This window comes from Lissotriton vulgaris, chromosome 11 (genome assembly GCF_964263255.1).
Source record: "Lissotriton vulgaris chromosome 11, aLisVul1.2, whole genome shotgun sequence".
Lineage (NCBI taxonomy): Eukaryota > Metazoa > Chordata > Amphibia > Caudata > Salamandridae > Lissotriton > Lissotriton vulgaris.
Genome location: NC_141699.1, coordinates 598096036 through 598117996, shown reverse-complemented (window position 1 = coordinate 598117996; position 21961 = coordinate 598096036). Strand labels below are relative to the sequence as shown.

The following is a 21961-nucleotide window of genomic DNA, read 5'->3' as shown; positions in this document are numbered from 1 at the left end:
AACCATGGAAGGATCACCATTTTCATAATACATATTCTCCCCATGAGTGAGAGTGGAAGCTTAATCCATTTATCTACGTTTTCCATTAAACCTACCACAGTTTTCCTGTATTACTATTGTGGAATCTGTATGGAATTGAATGACAGCGTCTGTGGTCCAGCGCAAAGGAAACTCCATGGTCGGCTCTGCAGTGTGAGGGGAATATGATGGACTTATCCCAGTTTATCCGCAGTCCGAGTGAAGCACAAACTGTATCACCTCTCGCAGTATATGGGATAAGTTTACTTCTGGGTTGTGAATGAAGAGCAGGGTGTAATCCGCGTAAGCAGAAATGTTCAACGTGTAACTGGGAAACCTCAGCCCTCTATGTGTGTGATACTCATGGCTGGCACAGGCCAGTGGTTCAGCGAATATCACGTACAGTAGTGGAGACAGAGGGCAGTCTTATCGTGTGCAGCATGTGATGTTGAAGGACTCGGACACACCGTCCTTAATCCTCACTCTCGCAGTGGGTGATGCGTATAAGACTGACATTAAGCAGAGGAATATATTCCCAACCCCTATCTTGCGTAATACCGCGAACATAAAGTCTCACTCAGCAGAGTCGAAGGCTTTCTCGGCATCGAGAAAGACTGCCGCCGCTTTGATTTCTGGATCTAATCGCTGTACAACACCAGACAGAGTTCTCAGATTTTGAGACAGGTTAAGACTAGGGACAACCCCTGCCTGCTCCGGTCGAATAATGCCTGATAATAATAGAGCCAGTCTGTTGGCCAAGATCTTAGCGTAGACCTTGGCATCAACATTGAGCAATGATAATGGCCTTTATGAGGAGCAATTGCTAGGTGATTTTCCTGGTTTTAACAGAGTGACTATAAAAGTTTCATGCATAGAAGGCGGCAGACACCAGACTCTGCCATCTCTTCCTAGAGCATCTTAAGATAGGGGATCAATAGACCCTGAAATCCTTTATAGAAGGTAACTATGAAACCATCCGCTCCCAGGGCCTTTCCAGCTGGCATTCCACGCAACTCTTTTCGGATCTCGTCAGTTGTCAGTGGCGCCATCAGATGTTCTCTATGCTCAGTCACAAGCCACGCCATCTTAATATCGGACCCGTATTCCTCTAGAGCCTTACTGTCTGTAGGGATTTTTGACGTGTACAGTTTTTGATAATATGAGCCAAAATTAGCTGTCATTTCCTCAGGGGTACATAAAGGACTCCCACTCTCTTCAACCATGTTATCTAATTCCCTTTTGGGTCGCAATATCCCTGCTTGGGTGGCTCCTGGCTGTTCCCGCTTGCTATAGCAGCGTGCCGTGGCATATTTCCCCATATATTTAATTTCATCATTAGCAGTATCTTGGAACTCTACCAATTTTGTTTGAGGTCTACCGTAGTTTGGGTTGCCCAACCTTGTTCAAGTCTTATTCCAAATTACCTATTTCCCGTTCTAGTGTCCCTAATCTGTTTCATACAGAGCGTAACACACCCGTGTGAGTGGAGATCACCACCCCTCTGACCTATACCGTGAATGTTTCCCAGACTGTGGCAAATGATTGTACCGACCCTACGTTGTCAGTGAAGAAGTCGTCTACCGCTGTTGCCAACCCCTCTTTGAATACTGTGTCCAAGTGCGAGTAAGGTGGGAAACGCCATGTAAATGCCGGAATTCGTGGCACCCTGTATTGCAACACGAGCTGGACTGGTGAGTGGTCAGCGTATGTTCGTGGAAGGTGTCTGCATGCCATAACTCTAGAATGCAACCCTCCAGATAATAACCAGAAATCTATTCGGTGAGAGTGTGAGACTGAAGAGTAATATGTGTAACCTCTCTCTGGGGGTTCTCTATGTCTCCAAATGTCTATGAGGCCCTCTGTATGCATTAAGCCCTGCAAGGTTATCGCTGCCGCTGCTGGACCCCTAGGCGGGCCCCGGGACCTATCTATACTTGGGTCTTAGATGCAGTTGAAATCGACTCCCCACACATGAGGGACACCCCTCCATTGTACAAGTTTGGCCACCGATGAAGTATAGAATTGGGCATCATCGTAGTTCGGGCCGTAAACACCCACTAAGAGGAATTTCAAATCACCCTGTCTGCAGAGGGCTACCACAGAACTCCCATGGGGATCTATGAGCAAGCCCATCATCTCTACCCCTGCCATTTTGTCTATCCAAACCAGGACCCCTTTTGCATGGTATGCATGGTCTGCTGAGTAGCATATCCCCTGCAGTTTGCGATGGATATCTCTACTGCGATCTGCGGTAAAATGCGTCTCTGTAAAATTCCAATAGACACGGAGCACAAGTTACTTACCTTCGGTAACAATATATCTGTAAGAAACAGTAGTTAGTATTATATTCCTTACCTTAGAATATCCCCAGTTGTCAGACTGGATCCGTAACTTTTGCGTAACAGTACCCTTGCGCGTCGGTAGGCGTCGTCTGCGGCTCCGCGTCAGTCGTCAGCGCCGGGATGACGTCGCAGGAGTACTTAGACGCCGCCCTCGCGCGCTGACGTCAGTTCTTATACACAGCTTTTCTGCGCCAGAAACGCAGAGCCATGATAAAAACCAACACTGGTGCCATTGAAACTAGGGCCCTGAAAGGGGATGACCTTAACCCTAGATATCGCTTCGCAGAACGGGGAGGATGGGTGGGGCGGTAAGGAATCTAATACTAACTACTGTTTCTTACAGATCTATCGTTACCGAAGGTAAGTAACTTGTGCATCTGAAAGAACAGGTTAGGATTAGATTCCTTACCTTAGAATAGATACCCCAGCAATACCAACCCCAGTGGTGGGTCTGCAAACCAATATTCACACCAGAAAGTCCAGGAGAACGAAACGACCAAAGAAGCCATCCCTCCAGACTTGGCTGTCTAGGCAGTAGTGTCTTGCGAACGTGTGCAGCGAGGCCCACATAGCTGACTGACAGATGTCCTGCAAGGGGACTCGCCAGCCCAGGGCAGTAGTAGCCGCCGTGGCCCGAGTGGAATGGGCCCTCAGCCCAACAGGAGGCTCCTTCTTAGCCAAAGAGTAGCATGCCTTGATACACAACACAACCCACAAGACATGGTCCGTTTGTGCACCGCCCGTCCGTTCTTAGCGCCCATGTAACCAACAAAGAGTTGGTCATCCACCCGGAACTGGCGTGTGCGATCCAGATAGAATGAGAGCGCACGTTTTGGGTCCAGACGGTGGAGCTGCTCTTCCTCTTTAGAGGGATGCGGCGGCAGAAACAAGGTGGGCAAAGTGATGGACTGCCCGATGTGGAAGGCTGTGACTACATTGGGCAGGAAAGAGGGTCTTGTCCGCAACACAACCTTGTCCGGATGGACAGAAAGGAAAGGAGGCTTGGAGTATAGAGCCTGGAGCTCACTCACTCTCCTGGCAGAGGTGATGGCAACCAGGAAAGCAGTCTCAAGAGTAAGAAGACGGAGAGGACAGTTATGAAGCAGCTCAATAGGAGCACACATCAGGTAAGTCAGACCAGGTTCAAGTCCCACTGGGGCATCACGAAAGGAACAGGGGGGAACATGTGAGTGATGCTCCTCAAGAACCTATTTACAATCGGGGACTTGAACAAAGAAGGCTGATCGGGCAGCCTTAAGAAGGCGGAAAGGGCAGAAAGGTAGTCCTTGATAGTGCCTAGAGCAGAGCCCTGCTGGGCAAGAGAAAGAAGGAAAAGGAGAACCTCAGAAAGGGGGGCAGAGAGTGGATCCACAGCCTTTGCCCTGCACCATGCCATAAATCTGTTCCACCTGTAGGCGTATACAGACTTTGTGGAGGGACGCCTGGCTGCCAGAATCACATTACAAACTTCAGGAGGCAAGTCAAATGGCCTCAACTGTCGCCGCTTAATCTACAAGCATGGAGGAGGAGACTGGACAGGTTCGGGTGGAGGACCGTCTCCTGCTGCTGCGACAGAAGGTCCTCCTGAAGAGGCAGACGAATCGGGGGATTGACAGACATGCTGAGTAGCTCGGGATACCAGTATCTTCGTGCCCAGTCCGGAGCCACAAGGATAACTTGGGCCCAGTAGCGTCTGATGTTCTTCAGCACTCTGAGCATAAGTGGTATAGGCGAAAAGGCGTACAACAGACTGCAGCTCCACTCGCGACAAAAAGCGTCTCCGAGCGAGTGCCGCCTTGGAAATTCCCAAGCGCAAAACCGATGACATTGTGTGTTCTTTTCTGTGACGAATAGATCTAACCACGGCTCTCTCCACTGCTGAAAGAAGCCTTGCACCACGTCCAAGTTCAGAGGCCATTCGTGAACCATCATGCACCGACGTTGCTGAGTTCGTCCGCTCTGGCTTCAGGGAACCTGACAGCTGTTGTATCACCAGGGTCACGCCCTGATGTTCCAGCCACTGCCAGAGGCGCAGAGCCTCCTGGCATAGGGTCCACGACCCCACCCCGCCCTGTTTGTTGCAGTTCCACACGGCGGTGGTGTTGTCCGTGAACACCTGCACTACACACCCCCGGACAGAGGGGAGGAATGCCTTCAGTGCAAGCCGGATCGCCCGCAGCTCCAGAAGGTTGATGTGGAGCCGGGACTCCGCCGGAGACCAGAGGCCTCTGATCTCCGCCTCTCCCATGTAGCCCCCCCAGCCCTGGAGGGACGCATCCGTCACAACTACGTGCTCCGGTTGGGGTAGGGAGAGGGATCTGCCGCTGACCCAATCGCGGTCCGTGAGCCACCACTGCAACTGTCTTGCAGTGCCCTCCAAAATCAAGACATGGTCGGACAAGTTGCCCTGATGCTGGGCCCAGTGCAAACTTCAGGTCCCACTGCAGCCCGCATCCACCACCTGGCGTGATGCACCAGAAGGATGCAGGAGGTCATCAGCCCCAGAAGCCGCAGCGTCAACCTGACCGAGACCCGGGATAACGGTGGAAAGATCAGAATCAGAGCCTGAATATCCCGAACCCGCTGTTCGGGAGGAAAAACCCGAAACTGCGCCGAGTCTAGAACCGCTCAGATGAAGAGGAGCTTCTGAGAGGGACACAGGTGCGACTTCGGCACATTGATGGAGAACCCCAGCAGGTGCAGGAGGTTGGCCGTAGTCTGGAGGTGGCTGACGACTGTCTGGGGCGAGCCAGCCTTCAACAACCAGTCGTTGAGGTAGGGGAAGACTGAAACCCCTAACCTGCACAGATGAGCTGGGACCACCGCCATCACGTTCGTGAACACCTGTGGGGCGCTGGTAAGGCCGAAGGGGAGCACGGTAAACTGAAAGTGCTCGTGGCCTACCGTGAATCGCAGGTAACGCCGGTGGGCCGGCAGGACGGGGATATTAAAGTAAGCGTCCTGCAAGTCCAACGCTACCATCCAGTCTCCCGGGTCCAGGGCAGCTAAGACCTGAGCCAGTGTCAGCATCTTGAACTTCTCCTTCCGGAGGAAGCCGTGGACGTTCCGCAGGTCCAACATAGGGCATAGGCCCCCTTTGCACTTCTTGGGTACCAGAAAGTAGTGGGAGTAACAACCACACCCAACTTCTGGCCCAGGAACGCGTTTGATGGCCCCCTTGGCCAAGAGGGCCGTAACATCCTCTTACAGAAAACTCAAGTGATCCCCGACACACGGTGGTACTGCGGTGGCATGGCTGGAGGGGTCGCCTCGAAGGGGAGGGAGTAGCCCCTTCGGACGATTTGCAGCACCCAACTGTCCGATGTGACAGCGCGCCAGTGGAGGTGGTGATGGCGAACCCTGCCCCCCACTGGCGTCACATGGGCCTGAAAGCTCTGACTAGGAGGGTTTTGAGGCGGATGCTGCGGGGGCAGGTGTGGACTGGCCTCGCCGTTGTCCATGAAACCCCGCCACCGCAGTTTCCACGTCCGCCACCACGCTGGATGGTAGTCTGCGGCCCGTGGCTGGCAGGACGTGTGGGGGCACCCCTTCCTTGGCCACGAAAGGAGCGAAAAGCAGCCGTTTGCTGGGACGTAGCCCTAGTGTCCTTAAAGCGCTCAAGCGCATGGTCTGCCTTGTCACCAAAGAGGCGACGGCCATCAAATGGCATGTCCATAAGGTTATTTTGGACATCAGCCGAAAAGTTGGCGGACCTCAACCAGGCGTGGCGACGAATCGCCACCGTCGTTGCCATCGCTCTGCCCAGTGAGTCCGTGGTATCCAGCCCACACCGGATGGAATAACGTGCCGCATCTCGACCTTCCGCAAGGGGCTTAGGCGAGTTTAGTCCGGACCCCCTCCGGACATTGTTGCAGTACGTCCGCGACCGTGTCCCACAGAGAGAAGGTGTAACGGTTCAAGAGGCACGTGGTGTTGACTGACCGCAACCCCAAACACAGGGAGGAGAATACCTTTTTCCCGTATTGCTCATACCTCTTGGATTCCCGATCGGGGGGAGCCGTCCGAAATGCGGTCTGGGAGTTAGAGGCCTGGATGACCAGGCTCTCGGGGGTGGAGTGGGTGGACAGGAAGCAAGGGTCGCAAGGAGCCGGACGGTGGCGCCTGGCCATGTTCCTATATGTAGGAGAGTAGGGTCTGCAATCCTATGGTCACCCCCGATTTTTTGCTTTTTGCTTCACTGGTTTACGACTTTCCCTGGCTGTGGGCCTGCTAATCAGACCCACAGCCTCGCTGTTCTCTCTCTAAATTGACCACCATGTACCTTAGGTGCATTTACCACTTGGTACTGGGCCACCTTATCAGTCCCTGTACAGCATACCTTAGGTATCCAGGGCATAGGTGTACCCAGGGCCCACCAGGGGCTGAAGCATGTATTATGCCACCCCTGGCTGGCCATCTAAACAGACACAACTGGCTGCACGACAGCTGGGGCAAGGTGGTGTAATCACCCTTTGCTTTAGATATAGTATCCCTATATCTAAACCTAAAATGGACACATATATTCCTATCAGTCACTCCTATGGCAGGCCTTATCAATCCTGAAGGCAGAGTGCGTGGAATTATGTGAGATGGTGCTCTGGCATGAGCTGAGCCCGCTTTGCAGCTTGCGGAACCAAGTCCTAATAGCTGTTCCAAGATAACGCGTACCATATACTCTTAAGTGCATTATAATCCTTGCGGTTATTTGCTAACTTTGGTATCGCATTATCAAAACATGTCGAGTAAGGTGTCATACGAATTGGAATACTACCCCCTCGCCAATTCTGGCGACGGGAGTAGCATTCCACCCTTCTAGAGGGACACGACATGTATGTAACTGTGATCCCCGGTTAAAGTTAACTCGAGCCTCAGCATCACAAAATGGATGCTGCCACCACAGACACAAGTCTGACCTCCTGCTGCTGGGAGTCCTTCCAGCGAGGGAGGCTTGGACCAAGGGTTTCCTGTCTTGGGAGGTGCTAGCACCACCCCAGACAGGATTTTGTGTATTAGGTAGGAAAGGCTGAAAGGAATAAGACATGCCTGGGGCACACAAGGTGTCCCTGTGCATAGTCCGGTCTAAACCAGTTCCTGGGGCACTCCAGCCCCAGAGCTGGCGCAAGACCGGACAAAGGATAGGGGGTGTAACCACCCCCCTTCCTGGTCCCACCCAGGGGAGGGACCTAGTCGTAGTGCAGCCCCCTTTAGCTGAATAAAGGTAGGAGCTGGTCCCATTCCAAATCAGATTAATCTTGACAACTTCCACCAAGAACTCTTGACCTTCGACCTCCTGAACATCAGAAGACTGAAGAATCTCCCCTATGGTCAGGGAGTGACCATCCTGCTTCGCAGGCACCATCAAGCTCTTGTGCGGTTTGCTGCAAGTCCTTCCTTCCCGGAACCCGACGACCCAGCTCGACGAGACCCAGACCTCCAGACTCCTCTGACCTCTACCCACAGCCACAGCACAACTGAGACCCGTGGGTGCGACGAGCAACTTGGAGATGGCCATCTTGAGAAACCTGCACAGCGCTTCCAGCACGACCGCCGAGGGATCCTCGAGTGAGTGCATTGGGGTCTGAGAAGCCCCACACCGACGCAGCTCCTGCACCAAAGACCAGCCCCCCAGCATCCACGAGATCTGCGTGGGGCCCTTTTGCCTGGTTGATGCTTGTCCTGTTGTCTGGTCACTTGCCGGCTGGCTCGTGACCTCTGAGACGACGACCCAAAGAATTCATCACTGCTGGTCTGGTCCCCCAGATTGGCCCTTGCTTCCCTGTGAACGAGAAGCACCCCGGACCCTCCTGGTCCGCACCAGACGCCATCTTTGTTCCACCGCGTGGCTTGCACTTGCCAAGGCCTGTTGACCAGATCGACGATCCAACACCGCCAACAGCAGCAGACTACGTGGGACAGCTTGTGCATCCAGCCTGGTCGTCCAGAACAGCTCCTGGTCCGCGCAGCTACAGAGAGAAGTGTCCCGTCCTTCACCTGACTGCGGCGACAGCATCTGCTTCCCTCCTGGTTCCAGCACCGTCACTGGCTAGTGAACGAGACTCTGTCCCCTTCCCTTTCAGGACTCCTTCCTAGTTCCATCCTTGGAACCACCGGACTCCTCCATCTGGCTGCCTGCCAGCAACTCCTTCTTTCAGGCATCACAGGGATCAACGCAGCAAACCCGACACCACTTCAGCCCTATGCACCCGCAGCCTGTGGGTTAGGTAACTAAAGCTTCTAGGTGCTGAAGTCCGTGTTCCCTATCCTAGTGTTCAGGTCCACTGTTGTTTCCCTCCATCCAGCCAGGTTCGTCCGGAATCCGTAACTTTGTAAACTGTAGTATCCATAGACGTTGGTAAGCATCCCGCGTGAGAGTTTCCACTCTGCACGTGAGTCCCGTGGGCCTCCTGCTCTGTACTTACCTAGACAGTAGCGTAGTCCCAGCGATCCATTAGCCTCTGGATCTTCTTACAGTACTTTCTTTCCTCGCATTCCATTGTTCTGAGTATATGGTTTGTCGTGCCCCTAGGGCACCATTGTAAATCGTGCGACTTAAGTGTATTTTCCGAAGAGTTTGTCATGTGCTTAGCCCTCTGACCTCATAAAGAGTTCAGAGGTGTTGTTAGTTAATAAATACTTGTTTATTTTCATAACTACCTGTGTGGTGTCCTTTCATGTGGTATTCAAGGGGTTGTATGTGGTATAACAGCTGGCTTCACATGCCAATAGAGTTTAGCCTAAGACTGCTTTGTCCATGCTACCATTAGGATAGCTGGTCTATAAGGTTGACTTACAACCAATCACCATAAGGGTTGTTTGGACTGATACAAGGTGATCACTAGAACTAGTGAGCATCATATATCAGGCCAACTTCTCACACTATATACCGGCGGACCTGTAGTGGGCTTGGACCAAGTGCCCAGAAGAACGTCTGACAAGGCCTCATTAAACGGCATCAGAGGCTCAGCCGAGCTTGCCTGCGGTTTAAGGACCTCAGTGAGGAGGTTAGTCCTCACGGCCGTGACGGGGAGCTCAAGACTCAAGGCCTTGGCAGCCCGCGTCAGCACCACACTATAGGCAGCCCCTCCTAGGAGGGGAGACAAAACCAGTGTTGGGCGAAGTGTCCAGACCACTGGCCTCCCTAAGCTCACCTGTCCAGTCCTGAGAAGACTGGCACTCACGTGCCAGAGGGTCCCCGGACCCCTCCCAATCCTCCTCGCCACCCATCTCCTGATACTCAGGGTCAAATGATGGGGCCGGGTCATAGAAATAGAAATCTCCCATCGGCGACGAGAGCGGCGGCGCTCCGATGCCGGACCCGAATCGAGGGTAGGACCAGGGACGACGTCGTCCTGGGACGGCGCCGGAGGCGACACCCTGGGGGCCGGCGCCGGCGAGGTCGACCGGCGACGACCCGGATCCGGCGGGAACCTGCAGAGTCTGGACCGAAGTCGCCGACAGCACTGAAGCACCCGACGGCACAGGGGCCGAAGCACCCGGCCCGCATAGGGACCCAGTCGGGGCCGCTTGGCCCGAAGGCGCAGCGGAACCCAACGGAGGAGTGAGGGACCTCATGGCCGTGAGGAACGCCTCGATCTCCTCCGGCGTCGCGTCCTGCCCAGGGATCGGCGGGTATGAAGCAGGCCGCAATGCCTGCGGCTCCGGCGGAGCCGCGGGGGTGGTGTTGCCCGAACCCCTGGCCGCGTCGTGAGAGCGTTGGGGGGAGTCAGAAGAGCGATGACGCCTTTTTGACTTCTTGTGCCTCTTACCTGAGGACTTCGAACCAGAAGACTGGTGACGACTCCCGGAGCTATGATGACTCCGACCCCGCGACCGGTCCCTCGCCCTCCTCGCGGACTGGGACCTCGAGCGGCGCGGGGCTGACTGCCGGAGCTAGAGTCGCTTGCGGGACAGCTCCCGTCTAGCTTTGGACTTCAGGGCCAGGCAGGAGCAGGATTTGTCGTGGTGGTGGGGGCCCAGACAGTGAAGGCACCGGCGATGGGGGTCGGTAACCGACATCAGTCGGTTGCAGTTGACGCAGGGTTTGAACCCGGGCATCCCTACCGGCACCGTCGGAGTCGATAGACTTCAAAAAATGATCAAGAAGGATCGAAAAAGTTACTCAAAAATGGACTAAGGGTACAACTTTTTCCGGATCTGCGCTTGCTGGCGTGGAAAAAAGAAGAACTGATGTCAGCGCGCGAGGGCGGCGTCTAAGTACTCTGGCGACGTCATCCCGGCTACAACGACAGACGCGGAGACGCAGACAATGCCTACCGACGCGCAAGGGTACTGCTACGCAAAGGTTTCCGGATCCAGTCTGACGCCTGGGGATATTCTAAGGTAAGGAATCTAATACTAACCTGTTTCTTTCAGATACACAGGTAGTGTTTTGCAGGCAATGCACACAGGGATGTGTGCCGTGTCGACTCTTCACTTTTCTCGGCGCCAAGACACGCAGAATCCAATGGCAGTTTGCAGGAGCTTGGTGAGGGGTCTCTTAGGGTGGCACACATCATGCTGCAGACCTTAGAGACCCTCTTTAGTCCTAATGCCCAGGGTACCATTTACTAGGGACCTACATGGAGTCTAAAGTGGTAGTAATTGTGGAACAATGGAACAATTTAGGGAAAGAACACTGGTATTGGGGACCTGGTTAGCAGGAACCTAGGGCACTTTCAGTCAAAGTTCCATCAGATAACAGGCGAAACGTGGGGGGTAACCATGTCAAAAGGGTTACTTTCCTACATTGCCCCAGGTGGCGATGTAATAAGTGGGGTCCACTCACGGACTACTAATGTCCTCGCCCGGTTTGGAGGGCTCTACAGTATATAACAGAGCCCGAAAACCAACTTGAATATGTTTCTTTTTTTTTACTAATAAAGGCAACTATGTTCAGTACTGTTTGCTTCCTTGAGACAAAGTCATGAATTCAATAACAGCCAAAGCTCCGGAGACCTTGCCTTGAATAAAAATGCAAACAAAACAGGTGATGGACCGAATGTGAATCAATGTCACACATTCACCCCAGTCCAAAGATCTGGGCCCAAATCCATCGTTTTTTTGCACTCCACACCACCCTGGGTTAGACAATGGCGATATGCAAATCAGCTCTGACCCTGTGCCCCATGGGAACAGTCCAGTCCAAACTACAAAAGCCATGTCCTTCCCAGAACGGAATCAAGCATCCGAGGACCGGACCGGTTTCGAGGGAACACCTCTCATCAGCCCGGCTAGCATGACTCCAGTGGTGTGGAGTGCCTGGGACCCACGTCTGAGCATCCCCAGCGCACTAATGGCGGTATTTGCAAACAAAACAGGTGATGGACCGAATGTGGATCAATGTCACACATTCACCCCATGGTCACAAAGATCTGGGCCCAAATCCATCGTTTTTTTGCACTCCACACCACCCTGGGTTAGAAAATGGCGATATGCAAATCAGCTCTGACCCTGTGCCCCATGGGAACAGTCCAGTCCGAACTACAAAAGCCATGTCCTTCCCAGAATGGAATCAAGCATCCGAGGAACGGACCGGTTTCGAGGTAACACCTCTCATCGGCCCGGCTAGCTTGACTCCAGTGGTGTGGAGTGCCTGGGACCCACGTCTGAGCATCCCCAGCGCACTTATGGCGGTATTTGCAAACAAAACAGGTGATGGACCGAATGTGGATCAATGTCACACATTCACCCCAGTCCAAAGATCTGGGCCCAAATCCATTGTTTTTTTGCACTCCACACCACCCTGGGTTAGACAATGGTGATATGCAAATCAGCTCTGACCCTGTGCCCCATGGGAACAGTCCAGTCCGAACTACAAAAGCCATGTCCTTCCCAGAACGGAATCAAGCATCCGAGGACCGGACCGGTTTCGAGGTAACACCTCTCATCAGCCCGGCTAGCTTGACTCCAGTGGTGTGGAGTGCCTGGGACCCACGTTTGAGCATCCCCAGCGCACTTATGGCGGTATTTGCAAACAAAACAGGTGATGGACCGAATGTGGATCAATGTCACACATTCACCCCAGTCCAAAGATCTGGGCCCAAATCCATTGTTTTCTTGCACTCCACACCACCCTGGGTTAGACAATGGCGATATACAAATCAGCTCTGACCCTGTGCCCCATGGGAACAGTCCAGTCTGAACTACAAAAGCCATGTCCTTCCCAGAACGGAATCAAGCATCCGAGGAACGGAACGGTTTCGAGGTAACACCTCTCATCAGCCCGGCTAGCTTGACTCCAGTGGTGTGGAGTGCCATGTGGACATGGCTTTTGTAGTTCGGACTGGACTGTTCCCATGGGGCACAGGGTCAGAGCTGATTTGCATATCGCCATTGTCTAACCCAGGGTGGTGTGGAGTGCAAAAAAACGATGGATTTGGGCCCAGATCTTTGGACTGGGTTGAGTGTGTGACATTGATCCACATTCGGTCCATCACCTGTTGTGATTGAATAAAAATGCAGCTAATGATTCTATGTGCTACAGAGAAAAAAACTGCAGACTCAACAAGAACAAAAGGGTTGTTTATAGGTCAACAACTCGGCAAACACAAGCTGGAAAGTTCTGAAAGTTGTCGCTTGTAGAACCAGAAAACAATCCAGATCAATGTACCACAAACTGACTGAAAGGTACAGTCAAAATCCTAGATGAACTAGGTAATCCATGTATGACAATCAATAACCCATGGATTTCTAGGTTTCTATGTACATGAAAATAAAAACATGGAATCTTCCAAACGATATTGTTAATCGTTTAAACTGGTTTTGAGAGAAAGACAAGACTGCTTTCTTCAAAAGAAATCTATTGCTTCATACACAGTTGGGAAAGACGTAATTAATTTCCGTACAGAGGCAAGTGATTCCCTTACAGTGCAATTTTCCTAGTTAGACATCCTTATATAAGATCTGAGTAAAGTATGCAGCTGGGCTTAATGTGCATGTTTCTCTCTTTAGACATTTTCTATCTGGTGGCCTTGTATCTTTGACCATAACCCCTACTGACTCACCTTGCTCTTCATGTTAACACGTTAGTGTGCGTCTTACCTTTGCATATGATCTGGGCTCAGGTTGGCAGTATTTAGTACACAGACATAATGAGTGGGAATGCCACAGCCCTGTCTCACATGATGAGCCAGTAAGAAAAAATCCACCCTAGGAAGAACAAAGACAAACAATCAGCAATTTAGTGATACCACCAAATGTAAAATGTTACCACTATATACTTGCAGAAATCTGTTGTTTTTGTTATGGGAGTGTTTCCATGCACATCCACAAGCAAATGTGGTTCAAACCCCAAAAATTACCCCACCCCTCCAGTTTTAGTGGATTGTTACATGCATCTAATGAATGTTGTCCATTATTTGCAATTTTTCAGGGGAAAACAAACTGCAGAAGTTAGTGCATATATTTTTTAAAGCAGCAAAGATTACTTATACAGAAGGTATTATTGCTTTCAGGTATTTTAATTTGGTGTGAGATTCAAATACCCATTATAGAAAAATCAAATGGGAGGAACAATGGGTCAGTTATGAATTGGATACTTATTAATTATTATTAAATGCAATTAATTTTTCCTCCTCCCTCATGGGATCTTTCTTATATTTATTACCTCTTAAAAAGAAGAGCAAGTCATGCGAACGGAAATGTGGGAAGGTGGATTTTAAGGACATAACGGAAGATTCTAATTTTATAAATTCTGTGAACAGCATTGTCTACAAAGTAGATGACATGGTGTTCATGGTAATGTCTGAAAAAGTTCTCTGCAAGGGTAGGCATTTCCCTAAAATGGGTTAAGTCTCAAATGGCTACGGGGCGTGGCTACAAAGCCACCGATGGTGGAAGCGTGAGCCTAAAGCTCAGCGCCAGCCATTTAATTTATCCTGGTAAAGCGGTGCTTCGGCCCTGGTCCGGGGGCGCGCACCTGAGGCCTCATCAGAGGGAGCACCTGGAGCGTCTGAGACAACCCTGTGGAGCCTGCACACCGGGAACTGCGGCAGAGGAGAGACAGGACGTGCGAGGCTTAAGGAAAATGGCAGCCTGAAGAGGAGAGGCGAGCTGAGTCATGGCGGGGCGTGACTCTTCTGTCAGGCCGAGACGGACGGAGGGTGCTCCTGGCGGCCCGGCCAACGATTGCAGACCTGAGAACTCTCCTTGGGGCAGACCCTATTTGGCGAACTGGTATATTGAGGGTCTGTCTATGACTGGGCAGCCGAGGGCCCCGGGGACGTGTTCGTTGGATGATACCTCAGTGGAAGAGAGGCCGTAAGGATTGTGGACCCTGTGTGAGGCGATGGCTGTCATCACCAGCTGGTATTACTGTGAAGGGTAAATAAGGCGGTCTGTGCGCTTGGTTGCCTGCAGGCGGCGAGGGGCACTTTGAGGCGGATATTAGATCCCACAGACCCCCCACGCTAGTTGAGAGGTGGTGGCAGTAACAGAGAGGTCCAGAGGTGCGGTGGTGCACCCGTGACCCGCTGGAGCAGGATAGCTTGCTAGACCACGCAGACTCCTATTGGCACAGCCGCGGTGGAAACGGTGCATTGGCTGGGTTCTTCCTCCCCCTCCTGAGCGGAGGCGAGATCGACGGAAGAAGGCCTGCCCCGAGAAAAGGAAGGAACAGAGTTGTAGTAGCTGGAAGTGAATTGGGGCACACATGTCTGAAGGGATGAGCACTCTATGAGGGGGTATGATGCAGCTAATGAGCCCAAGTTGACTTTTCTTGGCACACAACTGTTTGGCTGCTTGTTTGCAGTGGATGTGAGTCCCCGGGTGTGAGGTGCTGCGCCGCTTCGACCACTGCGGTGTGCCTGTGCATCTGACAGAGTGGGTCAAGCGAGAGCTGAAGGACAGAGCGTTGTGAGGCGGAGCTGTGCGAGATCACCCATAGAGCTGCGCCAACCATCAGACGAGACACGGCGGCTCTTGCAGTGGCCTGGACTTGAGGGGAGTGCCTGCCTGAAAATGGACTGAGTTGACAGTCGAAACTGGGGAGGTCCTGGGACACCGGTGTACCGCCCGCACTGCATGAAAAGGAGGTGCCAGCTTGGGTGATCAAGGACTGGTGTGAGCAGGCCCCCCCCACCCCCTCTGGATACTGGATGTTGTTACCGGGGAGGAGGAGAGGGGCCCGGGAGCTTAGTACGAGTGTACCCCCCAGTAGGGTCTACAGGTGGCCTGTCCTGTCGTAGTTGGCTCTGGTTGTGGTGTGGAACAGTCTTTCCTGGGCTCTGGCCTCAGCAGCAGCATCACTGAGGCCCGCCTGACGGTGTGCGGCCCTGGAGTGGTGGGTACCAGCTGGGCAGGAGACAGTTACTTGCACACCTAAGACCCGCCGCACCAGGGCAGGGGCAGAGGAAGGAGTGTCTCCAGCTATTGGGAATCCGCGGGGGAAGCAGATTGGTACCCCACCAGACATTGAGGATGGCAAGGTGGACTCTGCTGTAAAAGACGCAGGGGAGGAACAGGCGGAGGTGCCGGTTCATTAACAACTGGCCAAAATCCTCAAGGCTATAGCGGACACCAAGACGACCCTCCACCAGGACATTAGCACGGTGGCAGTTGGACTTGATTTATGCGGGCCGAACATACTAAGCTGTCCCAGAGTGTAAAACGGACGTAATCATCCCTGGGGGCTTTGGAACCAGCCCAGCAGACTATGATCCCAGGTGGGCGAGCTGTCCTCTAAGGTCAGTCAATAGGAGAAGCGGGTGGAGGACACGGAGGGCGCAATAAGCGAAACAACGTCCAGTTGGTGGGCCTTCCGGAGGGAGTGGAGGGTGGTGTGGGAAAGGGGGGCTCTTTGGGCGGGCGCCCCTGGGTGCGGGCTGGAACGGCCTAACATGGCTATTGCTAAGTACAGACAGTGATTCAGACAATTTGTTGGTTTTCTGTTGTGCTACGCCCCCCACAGGTCCTGGTGCAGTTGGCCTTGGATCTGGTGTGAGTTTTTACTATGCGATTTGCTTGTGTGTTTGGGCAGCTGACCGTTGTCAGTCCGCTCTTGGGATGGGGAGTTGTTTTGAGGGGTTTTATTGTTCCCTGCCAAGAGGGCGGTGTGGAAGTGGCTGGAGGGGGTTTCCTGGCAGATCCGATGGCGGCGTACGTGGGTAGCCCTGAAGGGATTAAGGTTATGACCTGGAATATTAGGGGCGTGGGGACACCAGCGAAGCGTTACAACATTTTCAATTATAATAAGAGAAGGGGAGCACAGGTATTTTTGTTACAGGAGACCCATCTCACTGAGGGAGAGGTTTCACGCTTGAAGCGCAGATGGTGGGGCCAACTCTTTTGCGAATACCTACACGGCCTTCTCCCAGGAAGTGCTGATATGAATTAGGCTGGGGGTGCTGTAGGAGAGTAGGGTCTGCTTCCAATGGTCACCCCCACTTTTTGCTTTTGCTGTACTGGTTTTCGACTTAGATGTGGCTGTGGGCCTGCTAATCAGACCCACATCCCAGATGCACTCTCTCTAAATTCACCTTGTACTCTAGGTACATCCACAATTGGGAATTGGTTCACCTTGTCAGCCCCTGTAGAAGTGTACCATAGGTACTCAGGGCATAGGTGTAACCAAGGGCGGTACAAAAGGGGGTGGTGAGGAACGGAGCATCTGAATCAATCAAACACTCACACCCAGTCAAAAAATCTGGGTTTAATCCATCACCGTTCTTTAGCCTACTCTGCCATTCAAGTTCAGACATGGCTATATGCAAATCAGTCTGACCCTGTGCCTAATGGGAGCAGTCCAGCCCGAACTGCCAAGCCATGTCTTCCCTGGACCGGAAACAAGCATCCTGGGACCGGTTTTGGATTCATAATCTTCATCAGCCAGGCTATCTTGAATCTAGTGGCCAAGTGAGCTAGGGGCTCACGTCTGAGCATACCCTGCCAACTTAGGGCGAACAAAGTGATACAAAAGGAGATGATGGGCGGAGCGTTTGAGCAAATCAAACACTTACCCCCAGTCAACTGATCTGGGTTTAATCCATCACCATTCTTTTGCTCACTCAGCCACCCCAGTTCAGACATGGCCATATGCAAATCAGTCTGACCCTGTGCCTCATGGGAACAGTCCAGCCCGAACTGCCAAGCCATGTCTTCCCTGGACCGGAAACAAGCTTCTGAGGACCGGTTTCTGGCATTCCAGCCGTCTTCAGCCCGGCTTGCTTGAATCCAGTGGCATTAAACCCAGATCTTTTGACTGGGTATGAGTGTTTGATTGATTCAGATGCTCCGTCCATCACCATCCCCTTTTGTACCGCTTTTGGCCGCCATAGGTGTGGCAGGGTATGCTCAGACAAGAGCCCCTTGCTCACTTTGCCACTGGATTCAAGCAAGCCGGGCTGAAGACGGCTGGAATGCCAGAAACCGGTCCTCGGAAGCTTGTTTCCAGTCCAGGGAAAACATGGCTTGGCAGCTCGGGCTGGACTGTTCCCATGAGGCACAGGGTCAGACTGATTTGCATATAGCCATGTCTGAACTGAGGTGGCAGAGTAGGCTAAAGAAGGGTGATGGATTAAACCCAGATCTTTTGACTGGGTGTGAGTGTTTGATTGATTCAGATGCTCCGTCCATCCCCATCCCCTTTTGTACCGCTTTTGGCCGCCATAAGTGTGGCAGGGTATGCTCAGACGTGAGTCTCTTGCTCACTTTGCCACTGGATTCAAGCAAGCCGGGCTGAAGACGGCTGGAATGCCAGAAACCGGTCCTCGGAAGCTTGTTTCCAGTCCAGGGAAGACATGGCTTGGCAGTTCGGGCTGTACTGTTCCCATGAGGCACAGGGTCAGACTGATTTGCATATAGCCATGTCTGAACTGGGGTGGCAGAGTGGGCTAAAGAAGGGTGATTGATTAAACCCAGATATTTTGACTGGGTGTGAGTGTTTGATTGATTCAGATGCTCAGTCCATCACCATCCCCTTTTGTACCGCATAGGTGTAACCAAGGCCTCCCAGGGGCTGCAGCATGTATTATGCCACCCCTGGCTGGCCACTCAAATAGACACAACTGGCTGATCACTCAGCTGGGGCAAGGTCGTGTAACCACCCTTTGCTTAGGTGTAGTATTCCTATACCTACTTACATATAGACAAATAGTAACCTATAAGTCACTCCAAATGCAGGCCTTAACAATCCTGAAGGCAGAGTTCTTGGTTATGTGTGAGATGGTGCTCTAGCATGAGCTGAGCCTGTCTGCAGCTTTCGGAACCATGTCCTTATAGCTGTTCTATGATATTGCCATACACTCTTAAGTGCATTATAATACTCGCGGTTAATGCTAACTTTGGTTTGGCTTTATCAAAACATGTTGTGTAAGGTGTCATTCACTTTGGAATACTACCCCCTCGCCAATTCTGGCGACGGGGGTAGCATTTCACCCTTCTAGAGGGAGAAGACAGGTTAGTTCTGACTATCCCGGTTAAAGTTAACCAGAGCCCCAGCATCACAAAATGGATGCTGCTGCCACAGACACAAGTCTGACCTCCTGCTGCTGGGAGTCCTTCCAGTCACGGAGGTTTGGACAATAGGTTTCCTGCTTGGGGAGGTGCGAGCACCACCCCAGACAGGAGGATGTGTATTGGGACAGGGAGGGCTGAATAGAATCAGACATTGCCTGGAGCACTCTAGGTGCTCCATGCATACCCCTGTTCAAACCGGTTGCTGGGGCACTCCAGCCCCAGCTCTGGTCGGAACTGCACAAAGGAAAGGGGGTGTAACCACTCCCCTTCCTGGTCCCACCCATAGGAGGGACCTAGTTACCAAACCAGCCCCCTTTAGTTGTATAAAGGTAGGAGCTGACCCAGGAGACTTTAGATTAATCCTGGAATCGACTGAAGATGAAACTCTGGACCCTTCGACATTCAACTGAAGACTGAAGAAATCTCCCTTGTGGCCAAGGAGTGACCACCCTGGGCAACCAGGCACCATTCAGCAACTCAACGGCTTGCTTTGTCCCCGTTCCCGCCAGAACCCAAGCACAGAGCCTGACAAGACTCCTGTATCCCTCTGACCCCACTGCAAGACTCCAGCACAGCTGAGCCCCGTGGAAGACGTCGGGACCAGTGGAAGCAGGCAACTTGGAAAGTCTTCAACTTGCTAACAGCGCAGCACCTGAGGCCTCCTCGAAGCTGTGTGCTGGGGACTGACACAACCCGACACCGAGCTCCACCTGCACCGAAGACCAGCCCTCCACACTCCACGAGATCTGCGTGGGGCCCTTCTGCTTGTGTTCTGCTCGACGCGTTGTCCCAGTTGCTGGCCAGTTGGCTAGTAGCCCTGTGGCGACAATCCTTTTGAAACTCCATCGCTGGTCTGGTTGCTCCAGACGGGCCCTTGCTTCCCTGAAAAGGTGAAGTACCTCAGACCCTCCTGGTCTGCACCAGAAGCCTTTTGTGTATCCTGCGTGGGGTGCCTTTGCTTAGGCTTGTTGGCTCCGATCTTGAAGCCGACCCCTCCATCTGGGAGAATCTTCGTGGGACAGCTCCTCTCCAGCACCTGCTCGTCCTCGACGCCTCCTGGTCCGCGTGGCTGCAACGACAAGCTTCACCCCCAGCACCTGATTGCTCCTCCACGACGTCTGGTTCCTTCCTGGTTCCACCCGGTCACTGGCTAGTGACCTAGACTCTGTCCCCTCTGCTTTCAGGTCTTCTTCAACTCCGATCCACCCTTGGATCCACCCGGACATCTTCCTCCTGGTCGCCTGCGGCATCTTTCTTCACAGGCTCCATAGACTTCAACTGCGAAACCCGACACATCTTCACACCTATGCACCCGCTTCCTATGGGTGAGGTAACGCAAGTATTTTGGTGCTCTCAAGGGTATTGACTGTCTAAGTGTCTAGGTTTTTAGTTGTTTCCTTCTAACTAGATCAGAAGTGTCCTAAATCTTCATTTACTTAACCTTTACGTTCCTATTGACTTTCTATTGACTCTCGCGTGAGAGTACTGACTTTGCACGTGTCGCCTGTGGGCCTCTTACTCCTAACCTAAGGGTCAGATAGTGTAGCCCCAGCGATTCCCTAGGCCCTAGGCCCTAGGCCTCCTCCTTTCCCAAGTCGTGGTTCTTATACCACTTACTTAGTATATGGTTTTACGCGCCCCTAGGTCCTAACTGTAAATTGTGCTATTTAAAGTATTTCTAAGTGTAACTTGTTATTTGCTTTTGCCTCTGATCTCATAAAGAGTTCATAGGAGTGTGTTAGTGAATAAATACATATATATTTTATATATATCCTGTGTGGTGTCCTTTCATCTGGTATTCAAGGGGTTACATATGGTAAAACAGCTGGCTTTATACCCCCTCAAGAGTCTTTTAGCCTAAGACTGTTCTGTCCACGCTACCTGTAGGATAGCTGGTCTATAAGGTTGACTTTACAACCATCACCATAAGGGTTGATTGGACTGGTGCAAGGTGTTTACTAGAACAGTGAACATCATATACCAGGCCAACTTCTCACATTGGTGTGCAGCGGATGGGATTAGAGCTTGCCGTTGTTTTACCACTTGTAATCTTGAGATATCATTTGAAAGATCACACAGGTACCTGTAGGTACATATAAGAACAAGTCTTAGTATACTTAAGTTCTACTGACCGTAGCTGTTGTAGAGCCTGGGCCTAGCACACCCTGACTACAACTCCTAGAGAGGTTCTTTAGAAAACATATAGTGTAGGTAGGTGCAACACATCCACCTCACTAGAAAACATGTCTCAGACATTGAACCCCAGTGGTTCTCTGCCTGCACAAGTAGATCCCTTGAGGACTGCTTCGAGATATGAAGCCTTAGCCTTTCCAGAGCTGAGACAATTGTGTACCTCTAGAAGGCTAAAACAGGGTTCAAACCCTACCCTCAAGTTCCTGATTGAGTTATTAGAAGAGAATGATGCTCAACAGTCCCCCAAGACAGATAATACAGGAAGTCCAGATGAAGTCTTTCCCTCCTCAGATGATAATACTGATACTCCAGTACCAGAAGAGGAAGAAGGAGATGATTCTGTTCTTGAGACAAACAATCAGACCGTAGTCAGAAGACTCAGTGAGGCTAACTTAAGCATACATGGGAGTCAGTATGGGCAGCCCTCATACAGACCCCCAAGTGGGCTTAACCAGAGGCAGAGAAGAGGGAGATCTCGCTCCAGAGAATCTCTCATCTCAAATGGCTCTCATGGCTCTGCTCAGAGAGGGATGACTTCCCCTCAGAGAAGGGAACATGAGGCCAAAATGAGAGAAGCTGCTCTTAGGATTGAAAGACAGGAACTTGAGTTCGCCCTGGCCAAAGAGAAGCTTGCTCGTGATAAAGAGCATAGAGAGAGTGGGTTAGAACCCACTGGTGGCAGCGTTATCCCTAAGGATAAAGATAGGTCCTATGACAATAGACACCTAAGCAAGATTGTCCCCCCCTACAAAGAAGGGGATGACATCTACAAATGGATTACTGCTTTGAAGAGGGCCTGCAGAGTACAGCAGGTACCCCAAAGTCAGTGGGCAGCAATCTTATGGCTCTCCTTTTCAGAAAAAGGTAGAGATAAGCTCCTCACAGTTAGTGATGGGGATGCTAACAACTACTCTGTCCTGAAGAGTACTCTGATTGATGGGTTTGGCCTAACCACT

At 52.0% G+C, this 21961-nt stretch overlaps 1 protein-coding gene across 1 annotated transcript in view; it reads right to left on the bottom strand.

The window, feature by feature from the left end:
- The window catches only part of PIWIL2 (piwi like RNA-mediated gene silencing 2), a 2549426-nt gene that overhangs the window by 75363 nt on the left and 2452102 nt on the right, over window positions 1-21961 (bottom strand). Inside the window, exon 23 of the mRNA XM_086944806.1 lies at window positions 13401-13508. Within this exon, the coding sequence (XP_086800932.1) occupies window positions 13401-13508 (108 nt within the window). The remainder of the gene's footprint in view (window positions 1-13400; window positions 13509-21961) is intronic.